Here is a 24,819-nt window from a genome sequence, read left to right as displayed (position 1 = left end):
ACACCAGGAGGCATTTTCAATACTCTGGTTCGAAATATACTTAGCTAGATCACTTAATTCACTAGCTATATTTTCCACTTCCCACATAACTGCCGGTGATAGTGTTGCTAAACTTTCTGTCCCTATGTAACAAGGATTTTCCTTCCTCCAGTTTCCAGTAACATTTACCTCACTTTCCTGCAAGTCCCCACCTGCAGCTTTATCAAAGTCTACGAGCCTTTTATCAACAATTTCAAGGCCCTTTTAGCCTTTCAACGACTCTCCTCAAAGCCACTCCCACAGTTTAGGTTTTTGTTAAGGTAGCACCACACTGACAGGTTCCAAAATCTGTGTGGTCTATTATTGCTCTGTAATAAATTAACTCAAAACTTGGCTGCTTACAACAGTATTTGTTATCTCACTAATCATGAGGGTCAAGAATCTGGGAGCATTTTAGCTAGGTGGTTCTGGCCCAGGGCTCTCATGAAGCTGTAATCAAGCTGTTGGCCAGACCTGCAGTCTCTGAAGACTTGACCGGGGCTGCAGGTCCGGCTCTAGGCTTCCTCTCATTGATGTTGGCAGGCGTGGACCTCTCCAGGAGGCCGCTCACAACATTGGTCACACAGACCAATCCTGATACAGTGTGGGAGAGGACTACACACGTGTGTGACTCCCAGGAGGCAGGGATCCTGGGGGCCATCTGGGAGCCTGCCACTACATTTCCTAAGTAGCATAATTACTTGATAGCTTACACAATAATCAATTTCTTGAAAGTTTCTAAAAATGTGGGGTCTTTTTTTTGTACTTTTTAATCGGTGGTTCATAAGCATAGAAAAGTCTGACAGGACATAGAGAAAACCATGTTAGTTATGTTTATTTTTAGGTATTGGGATTATGGGTGATTTTAATGTTGTTTTTGTAACTTTGTAAAGTTTTGAAACACTTTCACAATTAACTTAGAATCAGAAAAAACGATGAATATTTTTCAACGTGTGATATTCCAGAGATGAAAAAAAGTTAAAAGTTGAGACAACTTATTCATTTTCAAACACGTATTAAGCACTGACCATATACTAGGTACTTTTTTGTGTGTGTGAGGAAGATTAGCCCAGAGCTAACATCCGATGCCAACCCTCCTCTTTTTTTTGCTGAGAAAGACTGGCCCTGGGCTAACATCCGTGCCCATCTTCCTCCACTTTATATGGGACGCCGCCACAGCATGGCTTGACAAGCGGTGCGTCGGTGCGTGCCGGGGATCTGAACCTGCAAACCCCGGGCTGCCACCCAAGTGGAGCACGCACTTAACCACTACGCCACCAGGCCGGCCCCATTCTAGGTACTTCTGAGGGAAAAAAAGACATAACCCTTGCCTTTAAGGAAGTATGTATTTGGGAAAACAAAAACATAGCTATAATCCAGTGTAATAAATTGTACAGAGGAGGTATAAAGCAGCATTAAGTAGAGGGCAATACACAGAGGAGTCAAGCTAACTGACTTTCGAGACAGAGCAGGGGAAAAGAAGAAGGGAGTGACTAGAACCAAGAGCCTTTTGTACCACACTTGGAGCCTGCACTTGGTATTCGAGTCCACGTATACACCATTACAGGTTTGTAAGCAGGAAAATGAAACGACCACAGGTATATTAAAAAAAATTCACCTACATTTTTAATGTTTTGTTTTATTTTAAAAAATACTGATCCATTTGGAACTTTAAATGTTACAATTTAATGCAAGGCAAAATTATATAAATCTCGAACATTAGTTAATTAAACATTAATACATACCTATCAAAAAGAACTTTAAAGACCTTTGAAACGTCTTTAAAGTATAATTTCTAGAAATATAGCAGGATAAACATTCCTCCTTATAAGGCTTTAAAGAGTTTGACTGAACTGTGAAATGTTCAGTGTGGCAAGACAGACTGAAGAGGCAGGAAACCAAGTTATATGACTTTGTCTCAACGTACTGATAAATGTCAGCTAGGAAAAATATAAATTATTGATGGTGTACAGTTTTACCAAGTTCTCAGTTGGTACATTATAAAATGGCGCATTCCAAAAATTATTATATGCAGAGAGCAATCCTTTTCTAATCCTTTATGTCCATCAACATTAAAGTGTTTACTGCCCTGAGCTCAATCAAGGTACAGCATGATTTCTACATGAATCATTTATTGTCCTCTAAGGCCATGGCGTAACTGATTTTATGTAGAACAGGTGGTTCTCATTTGAACCAGTGGCTCTGCTCTCTCTCTTCCACATTGAGTACAGTATCCACAGTTATTCCTACGTCCTGCAGTGAGCAGCCTCCCTCCACTTCCAGAGGCCTTCTGGGAAAGGAAGTAGAAAGGCTGTATAGGGATGTGTGGTACCCAATTTTCATCATCCAGTCAAATAAGACCTAAAAGATAAAAAGCTTAGTTACCAAATACTGTACAGAGTTGTGTCCCTCCAGATCACCACGATATTTTACAATTCGTTCACTGTTAAATCATTCCCCCAGAAGTAATAAAACAGGATTTTCACGTCTTTCAGAGGAACTTTCCAGAATATAAAGGAAAATAGCATGCCATGAATTTTGAGATGTGAATAACCTTTAATATTTAATACCTTTTGTTTCAGAGAAGGCTTAGGGACTACTGGCACCTACAGATAGCAGAAGCATTTAACAATTAGGAAAGCCCCAACCATAGGGAATAGAAAGATTATTTAATAAAAAGATGGAGAACAAAAGGTTAGCACTTGGGAAAAAAAATTATTTACATCAAAATCTAAGCCAATAGTCCACATCAAAATCACTCAGGAAGTTTGTCGTAATAGACATGTCCAGGCCCCAGAGACTCTGCCTTATGACAGCCCAATTTTCAATGGGCCATCCCTAGAAATTTATAACAGTCCCTGTCATGAAGATTCCCATAGTAACTGTCCAAATTTCCACTTACTACTGCCTAAAAACAATGCCTGCAAAGGATGGTCTGTTGCTTTAGGAAGAAAGCCAGATGAAAGAAGGGTTCTCGGGGACAGCTGGAGTATCAGTTAGGGGTAATGGCAGACTTCTACTGCTAACCACCATCCACGAACCTACTGATGTTCCATGTAATAAATGTACATCTATGTCTAAAGCTCCATAATTTTCCACTATATGGATATGCCTCAAGTTAACCAATCCCTACACAGACACTTATACGTTTGGTCACTTGTCTTATTTCCATAGAATAAATTCTCATAAATGAAATTACTGGACCAAAAGATATATTTTTAAATATTTTAAAGATATACACTGGTAAATTATCCCACAGGAACGCTGATGAGCAATTAACAAGAATCCCTGATTTCCCCACACACTGGCCAAAACTGAGTACTCTTCTTTTTAATCTTTGACAATCTGATAGGTAGAAAATGGTGTCCCATTTAAATTTGCACTTCTTTGATTCTAAGTGAGGCCAAACATTTTTTTTATATTTTTATCTGTCACTTGGTTGCTCTTCTTTACAAAATCCTTCATGTTTTTTATCTGAGATTCTACTGAGGTGTTTATCTTTTCGTTGATTTGTATCGCTCCTTATAAAGAAATGACTATCATACATAGATAATAAAATATTTTTTCCAAATTTTTAACTTTATGAACTTTTCTTTATAGAATTTTAAATTTTCACGTAGTCAAATCCATCAATATTTTCCATTATGGTTTAGAGCATTCTTGTCACAGGTTAAATACAACAATCAGGATAGAAAATTATTTAGATATATTTTTAATGCATGCATAATTACATGTTTAAATGCACTTAATAGAAATATATCAAAATATTAGTAATTGGCTTTGGTGTCAGACTACAGATCAAAATTTTTTTCTCTCTATTTTTCTGTTTTCCAAATTACTGCTAATGAACACAGTTCTGGTTTTTTTTTTTTTTTGAGGAAGATCGGCCCTGAGCTAACATCTGCCAACCCTCCTCTTTTTTGCTGAGGAAGACTGGCCCTGGGCTAACATCCGTGCCCACCTTCCTCCACTTTATATGGGACGCTGCCACAGCATGGCTCGACAAGCAGTGCATCAGTGCATGCCCGGGATCCGAACCAGCGAACCCTGGGCCACCAAAGTGGAGCGCGCACACTTAACCACTTGCGCCACTGGGCCGGCCCCCACAGTACTGTTTTTAAAAGGAAAAAAATCTATTAGAACAAAAGGAAACAAGCCCTAAAGAATGATCTGAAAATTACATACAGGTAATGAGGCTTAGGTTAATACTCCATCAGAGATCATTGGAGTAAAGTTAATACTGGCTGCTTCCTAAGCATTTGAAAGTATCTTACCCACCGAGCTGTGAAAAGGTAATCACAACAAAAAACAACAAATAAAAAAAAAATAGGAAAAGGAAGAACTTAAAAAATTTGAATTCAGAAATCACAGTTCAAAAAAGCCCAGGGGCTGGCCCCGTGGTGCAGCGGTTAAGTTCACGCGTTCCCCTTGAGTGGCCCAGGGTTCGCGGTTTCGGAACCCTGGGTGCAGAGCTAACGCACCGCTTATCAAGCCATGCTGTGGCGGCATCCCACATATAAAGTAGAGGAAGATGGGCATGGATGTCAGCCCAGTGCCAATCTTCCTCAGCAAAAAAAAAAAAAAAAAAAGAGGAGGATTGGCAACAGATGTTAGCTCAGGGCTGATCTTCCTCACAAAAAAAAAAAAAAAAGCCCAGCATGCCTTTCAAATTTCTGCAACACTGAGTTCACATAAATGCTCTTTATCCTCACCTGATGGGAGTACCAGACAATAAAGTGACTATACCTCGCCTACTGCATGGGAATAAACAATTGCCAAATTCAACAAAAATACTTCTCAAAATAAGAATTTCCTTACCTGTGAACTGCAAGATTTAAAAAACCTTCTCCTCAGGACCTTCCCACTTGGACATCGGAGAGCAACAGTAACTACCTGAGGAATAGAAACGTTCAAATAAGAATTCCAACCCACTGCTCTTTGCAATTCCAAAATTACTACTCCTATGAAACATCTGTAGTTATAAAAGCTCACGTTGGGTTTTGTAGGAATTTATCTCTGAGAGTTGTAGACCAACATAAAGATCCAGATAAAATTCACTCTAAACATAGAAATAATTCTTCTGACACTGAAAAACATCTTCCTACTGACTGAGGAGATCAGTGACAGAGCCTTCCAGAAAGGACACCAGAGACTAAGTGCTTCTGTCTGCCTAGATAATATCAAGATTGCAGGGCCGGCCCCGTGGCTTAGCGGTTAAGTGCGCGCACTCCGCTGCTGGTGGCCCGGGTTTGGGTCCTGGGTGCACACTGCTTCTCGGGCCATGCTGAGGCCACGTGCCACATACAGCAACTAGACAGATGTGCAGCTATGACATGCAACTATCTACTGGGGCTTTGGGGGGAAAATAAATAAATAAATAAGATTATATCAAGATTGCAGCTGGGCTTCAAAAGTGACCTACCAAACCAAGAAGACCAGTGCCACCTCAGCATCTACACACAAGAAAAACACCAGGTTGGAAGGAAACAAAAAGTCTCCCAGTCCACTCTATCACTGTAGGCTGTGCATCAGGCCTACATCATCCAAGGGAGGAGAGACGAGCCTGGAGCTGGTCCTGCCTGCTGGGCTCTAAGAGACCTCCTCTCCCGGGAGCAGCTCCTGCTTCATCTGCTGTATGTATCAAGTGTCCCCATATTCCTTCCTTTGATAAAACAGTTAAACAGCTAAAAAGGGCTTGCAAACTGCTAGTATATTAAGGCACATTCTAAAAAGAAAAGATGATGAATTAGTAATTTATTCTGATCTTCATTATTTACCTGCCAGGAAACCCTTTCCTATGGTTAACATTATCATACTCTCCTGGGAGCCATGTAGGCATCACAGTATGTAAAAATGGTGGTTTTACAGCAGCACCTCCCCCTTCAGGAAAGCCATGTTAGAAAATATTTCCATTCAAGGAGGTACGGTATTTGATTCACATCCAATCAGTGCCATGTTGAGCTCCGTTATTACTTCTACTAAAGAAAATTTTATAATAAAACAAAGAAATGACAAAATAACTGAATCACATATTAAAAAACAATTTTCCTTATTTTTAGAAACAAGAAAATTTAACTTTTACAGTGAGGTTTTGTTCAAACTCTAATCATCTGATGGAATTAAGGCCAAATGCTTTATGAGAAACTAGGGGTAAAATATAACAAATTAATGTTTTCCATTACAATCAGATAAATACTTGAGGGAAACAAACTATCATTGTTTGAAATCTAGCAATTGTTCTGTTATTACAATCACTGTGAAAGTTGGCTGTGCAGTTCCTCCTGATATTACTGACAGTGTTGTGGACTCACACAGAATGGGTAAAAAGCTTGGGACACAATCCGAATTAGAAAATAAATCACTGTCCCAAACGCAGATTGTTAAATGGAATCTAAATTAAAAGTAGCAGCACTAATTAAAATTCGGTTCCCAGGTACTCCTTAAAATGAAATAAAATGGCATGCAATAATGAAAATAGTCGCTATGGTAATATGGTAACATTCTATGATGATCTACAAAATTATTTTCAAATTACCTTAAATTCCAGTTACTGTCTTATCAATTTAAAAGTAGAACAGTAACATATGGTGAATATTCTATTGTGAATTCTAGACTACCATGAGTTATTTCCTCCTCTCATTTTTAAAATCTTACCGTATTATTATAAAACTCTATGGAGAGTTGCAATACTAAATACATAACAGGCACAAAAAAAACCAGGCATACTGCTTAAGTAAGAAACGCAGTAATTAGGTTTCAGATCCCTCTCTCCCCTGTCAGAAATCCATGTTAGTCATTAGTTCACTCATCTATTAGTCTGCTCCTAAATCCAAGCAGGCTTCCATTATAACAGGAATTTTCTCATATGGCTCATTATATTATAGAGTCACAGTTACTACACATACAGAAATATACAGATAGATAGTGACACCTTCATCCGGTTGTAGTAACCTTTAAAATGGATGTTAGTCCCTTCCCCAGCAACACAGAATTATAAAGACGTCCCTCTATTCTGTGGGTGACGCCAGACACTTAATGGGACCTAACTTAAGAAAATAGGGAATTTCCTGAAAATTATTATTTCCAGTATTCCTAAAAGTGAAATTATTCTTTTACATAGGTACTCATAAAACAGTTACGTAGCTTAGGGATTAAAATATATTTGTTATGGGGCTGGCCTGGTGGTGCAGTGGTTAAGTTCACGAGCTCCGCTTTGGCAGCCGGGGTTCAGGAGTTCAGATGCTGGGCACAGACCTACACTGCTCATCAAGCCATGCTGTGGCGGCAACCCACATACAAAACAGAGGAAGATGAGCAGAGGTGTTAGCTCAGGGCCACTGTTTCTCAGCAAAAAAAAAAAAATATATATATATATATTTTATATATATATATGATGATATGTCATGATTATGTAATATGATATGTAATGATTATGATACCAGCACAAACCTGTTAACAAAATAGGAAATAGTACTTTGTAGAAAGGCAGAAACAATGTAACTATATAACAACAAAGACAAATATCCTCAAATCACAGGTAACTTTGGTATCGCTCTCATTCCCTACTCCAGGCGTGCCGTTTTTACTTTGAAAACACTTTATCAGGGTGATAGGGTGGAGGATGGGTTGGAAGAGCACACTCCCCAAAACAGAATGCTTTCTTTTTCTTACTTTTAACTTTTATGATGATAATGACACTCCATGCTTAAGGTCTATTTTCATTATTCTGAAAAAGTTGGCTAAACAGAAAGGCAGAGAAGTCTGGGGGTGGGCAGGCTAACTGCCCAGAAATAGGTCATTAGCCCAAGACTAGGAACACCAAGATGTAGGTCAATGAGAACAGGAGAATTACTGAAAGATGGAATGGGACATTTGAAGTCATCCAGGAAAGTAAACTAACGGCTTGCGAATGGTTAGTGGAGAATTAAAAATTTTTGCATTGAATTCTTAGAAATCTATGAGCAGCAGCACCTGCAGATGGAAAATTCCTTGCCCAATGATGATTCTGATAGAATCAGAACATTCCAACATTTATTAGCTTTTCTTGATTAGTGTAGACTAGAACACACTATAAAAGTATCAAGTAGTATCAACTATACATTAGTGATATTCTTAGTAAAACTTCATTATGTAATATAAAAGGTGCTTGTACCGATTAATACAGTATCTAGAGGGTGCACACATTTTACATGTGATTTTCAGGCAACAACTATTTACCATAATTTTGTTGACTTGATTAACCAAAAACAGAGCAAAGAGGAGCAAAAATCAGAGCAGGGCCAGAGCAGGGGGAAGAAAACAGGGACAGCGTTGCTTATAGAGGGAATAAGGGCTGAGTGCTAGCTGCAGCCAGGAGGCCTGCGTTCTCCCAGCAGGTACCTCGGAAACTTCCACCTGTGGCTTCAGCTCCAAGTGAAGAGCTGGGATGAGACAGGTATTTAGGTTCATTCCAGCCCTAAAATAACATTACTCTGACATACACTTTAATGAGCGTAACACAAAGTGTCACCTGTCAAGTACTGGAAGAGGCAGAGGAGAAATAAAAGGGAACGACTATGAAGGCCTCTTACAGAGGAGAGCAGCATTGACCGCCTCTGTGGCAGAGGTTTCTTAAGCTTTGTAGGGTCACAGACGTGAGATTCGGAAGAAAAACACTGTCCTCCTACCTATAATCACAAAAAGCTTCAATTTCAAAGGATTCACTGACAACCTGATGTCTATAATCCATGCACCTTTGGTGACAAACTGCTGTTCTGTAGAAATAATGCCATGTTTTAAAGCTAGAGTAAATTCAAAAAAGGCATTTCCTGTCAAACCTGAGCTCGATTTAATTACTCCTGTATTATAAATGGTTGTCACCCAGAGCTTGAGGAGAAGTGAGGATGCAGAATGGTCAGGATAGACATATCACGGGCGTGAATTTGTTGGGTGTAACAAGGAGGAATCAGAAGTTTGTTTGTTTTAATTGTGTTTCTCCTAGGGGTTCAGTATCTGGATTGCACACTTCACTGTCTCTATTTTTGCATGACTTTTGGGTTTTCCTTCAGACGTCTAAAGTACTAAATTTAAATGTTGCCAATGTGTTGACAAAAATGAAACCCTCCCAATGGCTTTCACGGCTGCCTCAAAAATGGTTTTCAAGGAGTAAAACAGTTGCTGAGCTCTAAGAAATGGAAAATCCTCAGGGCTCTCCTTTGCCTAAGTGACTTAATGGCTGTAAAGACACAGGCTCCCCATACCCTAGAGCCGTATCTGAAACTAAGCTGGGCAACGGCAGACAGGCAGCATGGATTATAACAGAACAGGTGGGCAGGAGGCAGCTCAATGCAGAGTGGGGTTCAGTCTGACCCTACCCCCAAAACAGCAAACCATCCTTCAATTCAAACATCTACAAAGCAGCTGCATTCTTCGTTTCAGCTTTTTTAAGGGGAAAAACACAATTTGAAGTCATCTGCCTATTTTGACTCTGTTTTAATAAGTAACTCATTTGCTGACCTGAAGTTCTGGAAAAGCCCATATCCTATCTTGGCCTGATGAAGTGGGACGGCTCTAAAAAACAAACTCAGCAGACGGCAGGCTTCCAAAATAGGACTCGACTGAGGAGTCTGATATGACACCATATTCAAAGCAAGACCTAACGACAGTGCAATCACACAAACACTTACGCTATCTTGTCATTCTAAACCCAAATTTAGATAAGACACCTAACTTGATGTTAAAGAAAACATACGTAATTTTTGAAGAAAAAAAATAAGCTTACTTCTTCAGCTGTTTCAGGAGGTTCTTCAGGTAAATCAAGAACCTAAAGAAAAGTAACTATTAGTAACAGGAATGTAAGCACTCCAAAGAAGAAAATGATAATCTTTACAGGCGTAATTTTTTTTTTTTTTTAATTTTTCCCCCAAAGCCCCAGTAGATGGTTGTACGTCATAGTTGCACATCCTTCTAGCTGCTGTATGTGGGACTCGGACTCAGCATGGCTGGAGAAGCTGTGCGTCGGTGCGCGCCTGAGGTCCGCACCCAGGCCGCCAGTAGCAGAGGGCGTGCACTTAACCACTAAGCCACGGGGCCGGCCCGAAAATGATAATCTTAACAAGAAGAGTTCCTTTCAATATAGAGTTCAGACACATCTAAGCTTAACGAAATCTTTTCTTTTAATATACAAAAAATATGTTTATAAAAAGTACACAATTAGAATGAGAGCTCAATTAATAAACATTTCTGGGTAAGCAACTTTGTGCTAACAACAGATCCTAAAAATAGGATTTAAGAAGACAGCTACTAGGGCCAGTCCCATGGCTTAGCGGTTAAGTGCGCGTGCTCCGCTGCTGGTGGCCTGGGTTCCAATCCCGGGCGCACACCGAGGCACCGCTTCTCCGGCCATGCTGAGGCCCTGTCCCACATACAGCAACTAGAAGGACGTGCAACTATGACATACAACTATCTACTGGGGCTTTGGGGGAAAAATAAATAAATAAAAAAGTTAAAAAAAAAAAAGAAGACAGCTACAAATCTATACATAAAGAATTTTGTTTTTATGATGATCCAAGATACTATATAAAAATGTCCTATTTAAGGAAACAGAGGACAAATATTAACATGAATTAAGTTCAATAAGAACCCAAAATTATTTAGGTTCATACATATATACGTTTTAAGTGCATATTTTGAGTGCATATTTTTCTTCTTGGGGACTGGATAACAGCCACTTTGTTTTCATGATTTACTCACATTTTCCTATTTCTGTTACTCTATTAACAAACCAGATGTTCAGACCATTTTCTCTCATTAAAACACTTGTTGCCAACAATTTCACCTTCAAGGATCCTTTTTATTTTTTAATACCATGGACTCCATGTTTTACAACATTTTATCTAACAAACATTAATTGCGTTTATTAAATAAACCATTTGTTTTCCCTTGTTATCAAAAGCATTATGACAATCAACCAAAATTTACCATTAGAGGGCCAGCCCCATGGCTTAGCGGTTAAGTGCGTGGGCTCTGCTGCTGGCGGCCCGGGGTTCGGATCCCAGGCGCGCACCAACACACTGCTTCTCCGGCCATGCTGAGGCCGCGTCCCACATACAGCAACTAGAAGGATGTGCAGCTATGACATACAACTATCTACTGGGGCTTTGGGGGGAAAATAAATAAATAAATAAAATCTTAAAAAAAAAAAAATTTTACCATTAGCATGAGATAATTCATGTCATTAGCAAAAAGCAAAGAATCTTGAATTTTTAATTAGTCCATACAGTTCATCAGATCTTTTTGAAATGTTAGAAATAGTTCGATGACCTGATTCTCACCCTTGAGCTCCATTAAAGGACCAGGAAACCTCAGAGTGAGAGGCAGTACACTAGAAACGACTTTCAGGGAGTAGATGGCCTACAGGCTCTCCCTACAGGTCAGTAAAAACAGACTTCTAATTTCCAACCTTTGTCAGCTCCAAATCAGAGTCAACTTAGGGATCAAAGATTTGAAAGAAAAAAAGGAATAATAAATCTGGGCACTGTTTTAAAGTCAGTGGTTGCTAACCCATTCCCTAGAAGGACCACTGAGAGAAATGATAAACTCATATTAATAATATTAGCAACAGGGGCCAGCCCAGTGGCGTAGTGGTTGAGTTCACGCGCTCTACTTCGGCAGCCCACAGGTTCGCGGGTTCGGATCCCAGGCACAGACCTATGCATGGCTTATCAAGCCATGCTGTGGCAGGCGTCCCACATATAAAGTAGAGGAAGATGGGCACGAATGTTAGCCCAGGGCCAATCTTCCTCAGTAAAAAGAGGAGGATTGGCAACAGATGTTAGTTCAGGGCTAATCTTCCTTACCAAAAAAAATATACATATATTAGCCACTCAGTAAATATGGCTTAATCATGTCTTAGCTACCCATAGATATATTTCCCTTAGTAAACAGTATATTTTTCATTTTTACATAATCAAATTGCTTCCTCAAGAAGAACTGAGTATTTTCTAAACCTATTATCATTTATCTTCATAGCTTCCTTCTAAGTTTGGTTCAGAACATTAACATTAATATTAAACCAGAAGTGATTTTTTGTGTGTGTGTGAGGAAGATTAGCCCTGAGCTAACGTCTGTTGCCAATGCTCCTCTTTTTGCTGAGGAAGATTGGCCCTGGCCTAACATCCGTGCCCATCTTCCTCTACTTTATATGTGGGACGCCTGCCACAGCATGGCTTGATAAGCGGTGTGTAGGTCCGTGCCCAGGATCCAAACCTGCGAACCCCAGGCCACCAAAGTGGAGCACGTGAACTTAACCACTATGCCACCAAGCCGGCCCCAGGAAAAGTGATTCTTAATGAAGTTGATCACTTTGTAAGGTAGTAGGAAGACACCATGTGGATTAAAAGCCAGTCCTAATCTTCACTCAGTACACCAACACCCACAGAATAATACTCCTCCTGCACACTGATACACTGCAGTGAGTAGGCATTAAGTAATGCACCTTCTTCTGCATGGGCTGTTCAGCAGGTGGTGAAACTTTGGTTAAAGGCTCAGGCAAGTTCCGTCTCTTTGCTGCTTCTCTGTTTGATGTTTCAAAAGATGTCTGACTCTCATTTTCAAGCACCAAATCTTCACCACCCTGGTCAAAGACAACAGAGAATTTCTAAGGAGATGCTCTCTATCAACTCTATTCTGTTCACAATGACTATTTCTTTTCCCCTGATAGCATTTCAGTAAAAAATATAATTAAGTCATTATTAGACCCAGAAAATTAAAGAATTATCTCCTTAGACAAGAAAACATGGAGCTTAACGTCTTATACAAACTACCCTTATCCAGCTCTGAGGTTCCCTCTGATAGATACAAGGCTGAGAGGGACCTTTCCCCCAAGTTTTTCAGTAGGATGTAAGAAAGAAGAAAACCTAAATGAGACCATTTCCTCCAAGGGATTATGCCTTAAAAAGCTGTGAAAATAGACCACGTATATAAAAACATGTGTCTATGTATGTGACCACGCAAAACTTCCATAGCCGAATGTGGCCCTAGTATCTTGTTATATATAAACATAGTTTAGTTCTCAAATTCAAACTTTGATCTTCCACTTGAATTAATCACTTTAGGAGGCAAAAAATTTTATTCCAGAAATCATAAAGATTACTCTTTTGTGTGTGTGTGTGAGGAAGATTAGCCCTGAGCTAACATCTGTCACCAATCATCCTCTTTTTGCTGAGGAAGACTGGCCCTCGACTAACATCCGTGCCCATCTTCCTCCACTTTATATGCAACGCCGCCACAGCATGGCTTGACAAGCAGTGCCTCCGTGTGTGTGCGGGATCCGAACCTGTGAACCCTGGGCGGCCGCAGAGGAGCGAGCACACTTAGCTGCTACGCCACCGGGCTGGCCCCCATAAAGATTACTTTTTATTAATATTACCTATTAAAACTTTTTCCTTAGCAAGATAAATCACTTAAAAGTCAAATTCTCAAATATATACTACTTTTTAGTTCACTAATGCCTTTCTTCCATATCTACTCACCTTCTAAAAGTTCTCTTTATCAGACTAAAATGGCTACCATTTTGGTGGGCTGTTTTCCCCATTCCTTTATCTTAAGAGAATCTGGTGGAAGGAGCATGGGGAATGGGAGTCAAGAGATCCTGATGCTGAACACTTAACTGGCCAAACTTGGGCTGCCTCCCTGCAAACCACAGGGCTGGATCAGCCGACGGATACACTTCCCTTTAGCTCTAACATTCCGATGCTCATGCTCTTTGATAGTCCTAAGAGCCTTAAGTCATAACAACTCCAATGGTCTACCCTGTCCCTGACTTTTTGTTGTCCCCACTAATTAGGTTAAAATATATACTAGTAGTGCTGTGAAGACATAGCCTAAAAGCAAGGGGCAGAATCACTAATTCACAGTGTGACCATTTCAGAAAGAGCTGTAGCAGCTAAAATCAGGCTCTCAATGTCTAACACCACAAAACTGAACAGAAGACAAACTCAACTCAGAAGGGAAATCACTACATAGAGCAGCTGCATTTTATGTTGCCTTTCACATTAATTTTATTACCCACTCTTGATTGTTTTATGACATGTTTACCATCATGAAATGAATAAAAACTGATTCACTTCACCATAAGAATTCTGTTTACTGGATCATTTTCTTTACAAGATGGTGAAAGGTACAGTATAAACAGAAAGCAAAAAAAACAAAAAAGTATTTGGGACAGAAATGATCTTACACATAAAATCTGTGTCCAGTTACTCTAAAATGTAATTCCTTTATGAGTATCCTTTTGCCTCTATAAGAAAACTAAAAATTGTAAACTTCCATGAGCAAAGGACAAAATTGATACTCAGTGCCAGAGGAAAAGAGTCAAAGGTTAACTGGCTTTACAAAAACAGAGCCAAATATAATGTGAGCTTAAAGACCCTGGAGATCTTACTTCAGGAAAGATCGAATTCCCTTATATAAAACATAGTGATTTAGTCAATAGTTTTCTCAAAGACCACCTTATGTTAGAGCTTTTCAAGTATCTATGCTCTTTAGGCATTAAAAACCACTTAACCTTTTGACATGCAAATATGCTGAAAAAAACTGATATACGATCATTACTATTATTACTCCAAAAAAAAAAAAACTATAGTACAGTTTAACATCATTTGCAACTTTAAAAAATCAATACATGGAAAAGGAAACATGAGTAAGAGCAAAACTCAAAATATAAAAAGAGAACATTTTCTAACCCCAAGTTTATGACCATTGCTTAACTTCCAGGTTTCACCCGTCATCTGATAAAAGCGCTCTTCTAGTTTTTTCAATTTCATTTCCTGGTGAGGTTTTAGAACATTCTCTATGTATCTGCTGGCCTGTTCAAAAAAAAAAATAAAAAATTAGGTGGTGTTACTATACATTAACCTTCCTAAGATTTTACAATGTCTATAAAGTTGTAAATAAGAACCAAGTAAAACTGGGGCTCGCCCGGTGGCATGGTGGTTAAGTTTGCATGCTCTGCTTCAGCAGCACGGGGTTCGCGGGTTCGGATGCCGGGCATGGACCCACGCACCACTCATCAGGCCGTGCTGTGGCAGCGTCCCATATATAAAATAGAGGGAGATGGGCACAGATGTTAGCTCAGGGCTAATCTTCCTCAGCAAAAAGAGGAAGATTGGCAACGGATATTAGCTCAGAGCCGATCTTCCCCACCAAAAAAAAAAAAAAGAACCACGTAAGAAATTGTGTTTTTACATGAACTGAATTTTGCCAAAAAAGCAAAATACTAGCAAACTAAATCCAACAGCTTATTGAAAGGATTGTATACCAATGCCAAGTGTGATTTATCCCAAGAATTCAAGATGGTTCAACATAAGAAAAATCAATGTAATACATATTAATAAAACAAATAGGAAAACCCCACATGATCATCTTAATTGATGAGGAAAAAGCATTTGACAAAATTCAACATTCTTTCATGATAAAAATACTCAGAACTAGGAACAGAAGGGAACTTGTTCAACATAACAAGCATCTAGAAAAAATCCATAGCTAACATCACATTCCATGGTGAGAGACTAAAAGCTTTCTAAGATCAGGAACAAGATAAGGAAGCTTGCTCTCACCACTGCTATTCAACATTGTTTAGAAGTTTTAGCCAGAGCAACAAGGCAAGAAAAAGAAATAAACAACATGAATTTTGGAAAGGAGGAAGTAAAACTATCCCTAGTCTCAAATGACATGATCTTATATATAGAAAATCCCAAAGAATCCACACACAAAACCCACTAGAGCTAATAAACAACAGGCAAAGTTGCAGGGTACAGGATCAACACACAAAAATCATTTGTGCTTCTACATGCTAGTAATGAAAAAAATCAAAAAAGAAAATTAAGAAAATAATTCCATTTATAATAGCATCCAAAAGAATAAAATATTTAGGAATAAATTCAGCCAAGAGGGCGAAAGCTCTATACCCTGAAAACTACAAAACATGGCTGGAAGAAATTAAAGACATAAATAAATGGAAAGACATTGCATGTTTATGGACTGGAAGACTTAATATCATTCAGAGGTCAATACTACCCAAAGCAATCCACAGATTTCAATGCTATCCTTCTCAAAATTCCAAACACTTTTTTTTTGCAGAAATGGAAAAGGCAATCCTCAAATTCTATGGAATTGCAAGAAGCCCTGAATAGCCAAAACAATAGTGAAAAAGAACAAAGTTGGAGGACTCACACTTCCTAATTTCAAAACTTACTAAAAAGCTACAGTAATTAAAACCACATGGTATTGGCACAAAAACAGATATAGAAATCAACAGAACAGAAGTGAGAGCCCAGAAATAAACTCATACATCTATGGCCAATTGATTTTCAACAAGAGTGCCAAGACCATTCAATGGGGAAAGAAATAGTCTCTTCAACAAACACTGCTGAGACAACTGGATATCCACATGCAAAAGAATGAAGTTGGACCCTCACCTCACACCATATACAAAAATTAACTCAAAGTGGGTTAATAACCTAAACATAAAAGCTAAAACTATTCAACTCTTAGAAGAAAATATAGGGGTAAATCTTCACGGATTTGGATTTGGCAGTGGATTCTTAGATATGACAGCAAAAGCATGAGCAACAAAAGAAATAATAGATGATTGGACTTCATCAAAATTTTAAAATTTTGTGCATCAAAGGACACTATCAAGAGTGAAAAGACAATCCACAGAACGGGAGAAAATACTTGCACACATATATCTGGTAAGAGTCTAGTATCCAGAATATATATAAAGAATTCCTATAATTCAACAACAAAAAGACGACCCAATTTAAAAATGGGCAAAGGACTTGAATAGACGTTCCAGAAAAGATATACAAATGTCCAAAAAGCACATGAAAAGACACTCAATACCACTAGTCATTAGGGAAACGCAAATCAAAACCACAACGTAATACCACTTCATACGCATTATGATGGGTATTTAAAAGGGAAGGGGGTGGTGGGAATAACAAATTTTGGTGAGATGTGGAGAAACGCGGACCCTCAGAAATTGCTGGTGGGAATATAAAATAGTATAGCCAGCGTGGAAAATAGTTTGGCAGTTCCTCAAAAAGTTAAACACAGAATTACCATATGACCCAGCAATTCCATTCCTATGTATATACCCAAAAGAATTGAAAAATAGGTATTCAAACAAATACTTGTGCACAAATATTCACAGCAACACTATTCACAATAGCCAAAGGTAGGAAAAAACCTAAATGTCCATCAGCAAATAAATGAATAAACAAATGCTGATATATCCATACAATGGAACATTATTCAGCCATAAAAAGGAATAAAGTACTGGTATATGCTATATGGGTGAACCCCAGAAAACATCATGCTAAGTGAAAGAAGCCAGACTCAAAAGGTCCCATGTTGTATGATTCCATTTATATGAAATATCCAGAAGAGATAAATCCATACAGACAGAAAGCAGACTGGTAGTTGCCAGAGAACGGAAGGAGGGGAAAATGGGGAAGTGACTGTTTAACGGGTATGGGGTTTTCTTTGTGGGTGAAGAAAATCTTTTGGAACTAGACAGAGGTAGTGGTTGCACAACATTGTGAATGTTCTAAATGTCACTGAATTGTACACTTTAAAATGGCTAATTTTTATGTCATGTGAATTAGACCTCAGTAATAAAAAAAATCTGAGCATGAACACAGAGAGCAACAGATATTTAAATGCCCCAGATATTTCTGTATTCTCTCTCTATATATAAACTCTCTAAAAATTATGCTTTACCTTTTCTCCCTGGGCCTCTTGTTGTTTTTTTCTCACAAGTTTTTGCCTTTTCTCATTTTCCTCTTCTTCTTCTAAGACATCAAAACATAAAAGGGCTTTTTAATCACAAGTACCAATAAGTTGAATATTTTCTCTGAAAATAGTTTGTGGATCTTAACATTTTGGGAGAGACAAACCTTCAAAAAACATTATATTTTTCAAATAATGAAAATGAGATACACGCAGACGGTTGAAAGAAAGAAATCTGCAAGTAAAATCTACAACAAAAGGTCTGTTCAGAAACAAAAGTTCTCTGACATGCGTTAACACTGTATGTTACAGTTTTGGTGAGGAGGCTGATGGTGGGTGTGAAGAATGATGATGGTAGGTTTTTCTCTGCAGGCCCCTGACAGAGCTTCAGCAGCTCCAACGCACAGACAGCATGGAGCCCATTAGCGCACACAAGTGTGGAATGCTGCACTGCAGGCATGAGAGGCGCCGTTCGGTCACCTTGGACATGACAGTAACAGCAACACGCCTAGATCCCAAAGGTCAGGTGTGCTTGGCAACTCCTATAGTGCCTGAACCAATATTAGGATATAATCCACTGAATGTCAAGAGAAAGGATTTCTGCTGTTGTACAGAACTCTTTCATTCCAGGCACAATAAATTTCATTTCAGTTAATTTCATTTAACTGTAATCTCTTGAGGAATTATCCATCTTTTCAGAACACATATCCTTTAAATTGCCTGGCTCCTTAAATAGGAGCATTCTTTTCTGTCAACAACTTTATCTCTATGGCAGTAAATACTTCCTCAAGTTTATAAAGGAAAGATTAGGGCAGTAAAGCGCACAGGAAATCAGAAGGCCCAGTTTGGCTACTAACTTGCTATGTGATCAGTCAAACTTAGTGATCTTAAGACTCCTTCCAAACTCTGAATCAAAGAATATAGTTTTAAAATAAATCAATAGCAGGGGGTTAAGCGGCATTAATCCTCAAAGCCACTGAGAACTGACTACTTCTGAACTTTTGATATACCTCATCTTGCAAACCTTTACAAAATAGTGCAAATTAAAGTACTGGATAAATCTGGAGTCTTGTATCCCAATATCTGATGACAGAAGGGAAGATAGAAAGTGTGTGAGCAAGCTGATTTTTTTTTTTTTTTTTTTGGTGAGGAAGATCAGCCCTGAGCTAACATCCATGCTAATCCTCCTCTTTTTTTTTGCTGAGGAAGACCGGCTCTGAGCTAACATCTATTGCCAATCCTCCTCCTTTTTTTTTTTTTTTTCTTCCTTCCCCAAAGCCCCAGTAGATTTGTACATCATAGTTGCACATCCTTCTAGTTGCTGTATGTGGGACGTGGCCTCAGCATAGCCGGAGAAGCAGTGCGTCGGTGCGCACCCGGGATCCGAACCCGGGCTGCCAGTAGCGCAGCACGCGCACTTAACCGCTAAGCCACGGGGCCGGCGCCCAAGCTGATTTTTTAACTTGTTTGAAGATAACCTGACAATAATTAGGCACTATACACAGTCTTAATTACTTATTAGACAGTTTTAGACAGTTTTAGTCTTCAGTGATGATTATGTCTCAAAATTGTCAACCCATAAATGTACCAAAATGACTTGCACTCCAACAACATAAAGGTACAACTTAAAGCACATAAACAGTGTCAAGTGCACGTTTCCCTTATTTATAAAACAGAATATTTGACCTGATAGTTTAACGTATATAGCAAATATCCTCCTGATATCAAAAGGTATTTAATACAAAATTTCTAAGAGAAACTACAATGAGTAATTTTAATTTTCCAATGGAGTAATTTTGAAGGATAAGAGATCAAATGATTTACCAAAAGAAGAAAGAAAAAAATTTCCAAAATCTGTGATTGGGAGACCCTGAAATATCCCCATTTTCTTTTATGTTTGGGTTGAATAGTGTAATCTTTTAAGATTATGGTTTTATTCACAGTTAATTTGAAAGGGCTATAAATTAAACACTGCTCATTTTCCTTTTATTTATTTACATTTAAATAAACAGCAAAACAGAACATAATGCACCAAATTCACTATTGGCAAGCTTCCTTTTAATAGGATACAAGACTGTAGGCATTAGTTTTAGGATTCATCTGTTCTGAGGTAAACTACAATATTGTCTTAAAAGATTTCTAACACTCACAAATGTTTACTTATCAAAAAAAAACAAAACAAAAATAAGAACAAGCATGGTTTCCTAAAATTAAGCGCACTTAACTGTACTTAAGAGACAAGTTTGTAAATAAAAACTGCCAGAATGGAATGAAAAATAAATTAGGTTAAAAAGCCTTTAGAGATGAATGGTAGATACATTTGCCATTTGTAGAACAGTTTATAAGCTGTTCATATCAAATAGCAGTTAAGCTGTACAAACAATTTAAAATTAGAGAATTTGCATTGTCCCAACTTAGAAACAATATAGTTTCAAATACATATATGAAGAAAATGTACACGTTCTCACAAAAATGTTGGGATTTATAGTCCATTCAAAATCATGACTAAAGTTGTAATGATTACTCCACCTTGAAATTACATAGCACAAACTAATGGTAAAATGGTTCTTATTGTGCAAAGTTCTAGAATAAATAAAGGAAAGAAATTTCAGTAGAAAAGTATAAAAGGGTAGCATAAACAATAAACTTACCTTTCAGATAAACTGGGGAAGATTTAAATGAGTTAAGCCATGAGGTAGTCAGAGAAATAATTAAAGTAAGAAGAGCAAGCAGTAAGAAAATCCGGCCACACAGCAAAATTAGATCTTTAATTCCTGATAAAGGTAAAAAAGTAAAAATTACAATTAAAATTCAAAACACTCTTCTTGATACTAATAATAAACACATTAGAAGATTATTTGTACTAGAAAAGTACAGTTAAAAGTTGAGTCATGCAACTGTATTACTATTTTTCATATAGGCTCCTTTGGGTGCCAAAATTCATCTTGGTTGTCATTACCAGAACAAGTTTTCAGAAATTCTAGAACATCTTCTGTCTCACGTATATAGATAAAATTCAAGTGCCTGGCTACATTATAAATATTATGACTATCAATAATGCATAAATTCTGGTTTCCCTTCTGCCCAGATAAGGAAATAAAATTATCCACATAATTAGGAATTAAATTGTGACGGTATCATCTTGTCAAATTCTAATTCTATTTAAAAACAGTCATTCCCACTGAAACACTAAATTCTTACTTCTCACAGTTAAATTATGCAACTGTATACTTCTCTATTTCTCAATATTTATTTGGTCATTTGTAAGTAAAATTACTATATACATGTTTGCCTAGGAAAAAAGTAAAAATTCAGTATTTGGTTTTATATTAACAACAAAGATGAAAATTAAATCAGCAAAAACGTAACAAGTACCTGCTTTGTGCAATACAATTTGCTAAATGGTGAAGGAGGGGATATACAAGTTCAATTAAAAATGGTTCCTACCAGGAATTTTTACTCTTGCTTTGTAATTCTCAAAAGTTACGAGGCAGAGGTGCACAGGAACCAACTTACCAATGTGATTGGGGCTGGTACTTAGTCAATTAACTAAAAATTAAAGAAGGAATTATATATACAGACTTAAATATTTCATTTTTAACTGAAAACTGATAAGTATGCTATCCTTTTTTTAAAGCAATTTAAAGTTGTTTAGAGAAGAAATGCCAGCCCTGGTGGTCTAGTGGTTAAGACTGGTGCTCTCACCACTTTGGCCTGGGTTCGTTTCCTGGTCAGGGAACCACCTCACCCATCTGTCAATTGCCATACTGTGGTGGCTGTGTGTTGCTGTGATGCTGAAAGCTATGCCACTGGGATTTCAAATACCAGCAGGGTCACCCATGGTGGACAGGTTTCCGCGGAGCTTCCAGACTAAGACAGACTAGGAAGAAGGATCTGGCCACCCATGGCCATGAAAACCCTAAGGATAGCAGCGGAGCATTGATACAGTGCCGGAAGGTGAGAGGATGGTGCAAAAAGACAGGACAGGGTTCAGCTCTGCTGTATAGACTTACTAGGAGTCAGAATCGATTCGACGGCACTAACAACGAAAAGAGAAGGAATGATGTTTTTTTTGTGTTACAGCCCCTCTAATTTTTGCCAGCATTAACTACTGATTCAGGTGTTGTTCAATACAACACAATTAAATCTAGAGTTACTCTGGCCATTACAAAAGTAATTTTAATACCTGGAGTACTGGTATTTAGAGAAACCATTGAGTTATGGGATTCATGTTCCATAATATTGCTTTTTGTTCTAACAAACAAGCAATTTGCAAATGTCACATGGGAATATAAAAGAACTAGATTTGTGTGTACACCTTTCAAATACAGTCATGTGCTGCATAACGATGTTTTGGTCAACAACCGACCACATATATGACAGTAGTCCCATAAGACTAGTACCATATAGCCTAGGTGTGTAGAGGCTATACCACCTAGGTTTGTGTAAGTACACTCTGTGATGTTTGCACAACAACAAAATCGCCTAACGACACATTTCTCAGAACGTATCCCTGCCGTTAAGCAATGCATGACTGTAAAAAATTTTTAAGTTGACTTGTCTGTGTGTGTGTGTGTGTGTGTGTGTGAGGAAGATTAGCCCTGAGCTAACATCCGTTGCCAATCCTCCTCTTTTTTGCTGAGGAAGACTGGCCCTGGGCTAACATCCATGCCCATCCTCCTCTACTTTATATAGGAGGCCGCCACAGCATGGTTTGACAAGCGGTGCGTTGGTGCGCACCAAGATCCGAACCTGTGAACCCCGGGCCGCTGAAGCAGAGCGCGTGAACTTAACTGCTATGCCACTGGGCCGGCCCCTTAAGTTTTTTTGTGTGCCTATTCTCAAGAGCCCACGTGCAGGGTTCTTCAAAGGATAACAAATGTTGAGGAACCAGCATTAAAATATTTAGCTTAAGTACGAGTAAAAATGTATTGGCAATGAAGGCTTTTACACAGCAGAAAAATATAGCGATTATTTTTCAATATATGTCCAAAAACACAGCCCAGGTGAAAGAACAGGTCTGGGAATTCCATTTTCCCCTCTGGGAATTCAATTAGCAGCTCTAGCTGAGAATATTAGTATCTATAAATACTGTTCCACACAAAACTAGCCCTGCAGCTGTTGCACTGGGATGTATGATTTGTAAAATAGACTTAAATACTGTTACTGGATATTTGCAGCACCAACATCAAGAAACCACAGTAAATAACCACCAGTTACAACTGAGAGACGATTCTAGGAGAAAGGAGTTAACTAAGTGAAAATTTCAGGAACTAGATGGAGATGCTGCCAGGAGCTCAGTTCCATTTTCTAGAATTTTTGGCCTACTTTTATTAAATTAAACATTGTGATAAGTGATGGGAATACAAAAACAAACTAGATGTGGTCTCTGCTCTCAAGACGTGTATTTCCCTGTGGTCAGAGCTGATCGTGGTAACAGATCTCCTTCCTCAACCTTCAGTAACCACCTTCTCATTGACTAGTGACTCAAATATTAGTGCAAAGTAGAAGATTCTCGATGAGCAGAGTAAGGGTGGATGCCATAAAGGCAGGAGAGCAGGTAAATTCTGGAATAAGTGTGAAATTAACATTTCTGTATATCATTTGGATAAAGGTCTTGTTAGATTCCAATACAGCTTGAGTAAGTAGGAGGGTTCTGGAGGGTCTTTGTAGATTTTTTAAAAAGCATTTTATTTTAGTTTCTTATTTCAAGCAACATTTCTGGGTACCTGACTTCTTGGGTGTGGGTGTGGGGAGGGAGGTGGAGAGAGAAAGAGAGGAAATATACAAAACTAAGTTTCATCATGGTCTCTAACTTGAGAACTGAGCTCAATGAGGGAGACAAACATGTAAACTGATCCCTAGTATGTCCAACAATGAACTGATTCTCCACAGGTCCACCATTTTCCTTTAGTTTTCCCCTTATCACTGGCACTACCAACTACTCAGGGTTGTTCAACCCCACATGTAGGAGTCATCCTTGAATGCCTCTTTTCCCTCACCCCAAACATTAATCCATCAACAAATCCTGTTGATTCTACTTTGTAAATATCCCAAACCTGTGCACATTTCATCTCCTCTGATATCATCCTAGTCTAGCCATCATCACTACTTGCCTACTTCAAAGCCTAACTTGCCTCATTGCTTCCACTATAGCTTCCTTCCAAAACATTCTCCACACCCATTCCGGTGACCTCCTTAAACCTTAGGGAAGTCACTTCACCTCCCTATGTCTCAGCTTCCTCAACTGTAAAATGGGGATTATAACAGTACCCACCCCGATGGTTGTAACGCAGATTAGATGAGATAATGAATAAACAGCACTTAAGAGTTTGGCTTATAATAGGTGCTCAATGAATGTTATTATCTTGAGCCACTCTCCCTCTAAATCTCCTTGGTCCAGTCACAACGGTCTTCATCTTTTTCCTCCAACATGTCATAATTCCTTTTGTCTGTCATGTCCCCCTCCCCATCCCGCTTTTCAAAGGGGTGGCTCTTTTTCATCATTTGAATCTTTGCTTAAATTCCTCAGAAGGCCTACATCACATCACTCTGTTGGTTTCCTTTTGAGGTCTCAACACAGTTTGAAAGTAGTGGCTATGTTTGTTCCTCCGCTTTCTGCCTCCGTCCCCTTACACGCAACACTTCACCAGGTCAGCAGGGACACTTTCTCCGCCGAGCGGAGTCGGCCTCCGCGAGGCTGCGGGAGACTCGCTCCCGGAGGGACCCGGAAGCCGGCAGAGGGAGACAGCGCGACGCAGCCTGGGAATCGTAGTCACAGCCGCCCAGAGGCGACGCGGCTGGGAGACGGCAATTCCTCGCAACCGTCATCGGACAGTTACTCGATGGTGAGCGCCAAGAGGAGAAAGCCAACACTTACCGAGATCCGGGATCCCACGCCGCAGCTCCAGACACAAGAGCGGGAGAGCAGAGAGGAGAACAACGCCAACAACCCCCCGAAACGCCATGGTGGCGGGAGCCCCGCCCCCGGGCGGAAGGCCCGCCTCTTCCGGTGGCACCTTCCCTTGG

At 39.0% G+C, this 24,819-nt stretch overlaps 1 protein-coding gene across 4 annotated transcripts; it reads right to left on the bottom strand.

The window, feature by feature from the left end:
• Positions 1 to 1,619: 1,619 nt before the first annotated feature.
• Positions 1,620 to 24,819, bottom strand: UBXN8 (UBX domain protein 8). 4 transcript variants are annotated; one of them, XM_004428824.3, is made up of 8 exons: positions 24,671 to 24,819; positions 20,442 to 20,564; positions 17,782 to 17,852; positions 14,742 to 14,864; positions 12,494 to 12,631; positions 9,779 to 9,820; positions 4,837 to 4,911; positions 1,620 to 2,379 (listed from the first exon to the last, which is right to left on the bottom strand). In XM_004428824.3, the coding sequence occupies exons 1-8, from the start codon at positions 24,756 to 24,758 to the stop codon at positions 2,203 to 2,205; spliced, it is 837 nt and encodes a 278-aa protein (XP_004428881.1). In that variant the 5' UTR covers positions 24,759 to 24,819; the 3' UTR covers positions 1,620 to 2,202. The 4 variants fall into 4 exon arrangements, with proteins under 4 accessions (XP_004428881.1, XP_087274606.1, XP_087274608.1 ...); XM_087418480.1 differs by lacking the exon at positions 9,779 to 9,820; XM_087418482.1 differs by lacking the exon at positions 12,494 to 12,631.

This window comes from Ceratotherium simum, chromosome 28 (genome assembly GCF_057802395.1).
Source record: "Ceratotherium simum simum isolate JZ-2026a chromosome 28, ASM5780239v1, whole genome shotgun sequence".
Taxonomy (NCBI): Eukaryota; Metazoa; Chordata; class Mammalia; order Perissodactyla; family Rhinocerotidae; genus Ceratotherium; species Ceratotherium simum.
The sequence above is the reverse complement of the archived record's forward strand: the minus strand, read 5'-3'. Positions and strand labels throughout refer to the sequence as shown.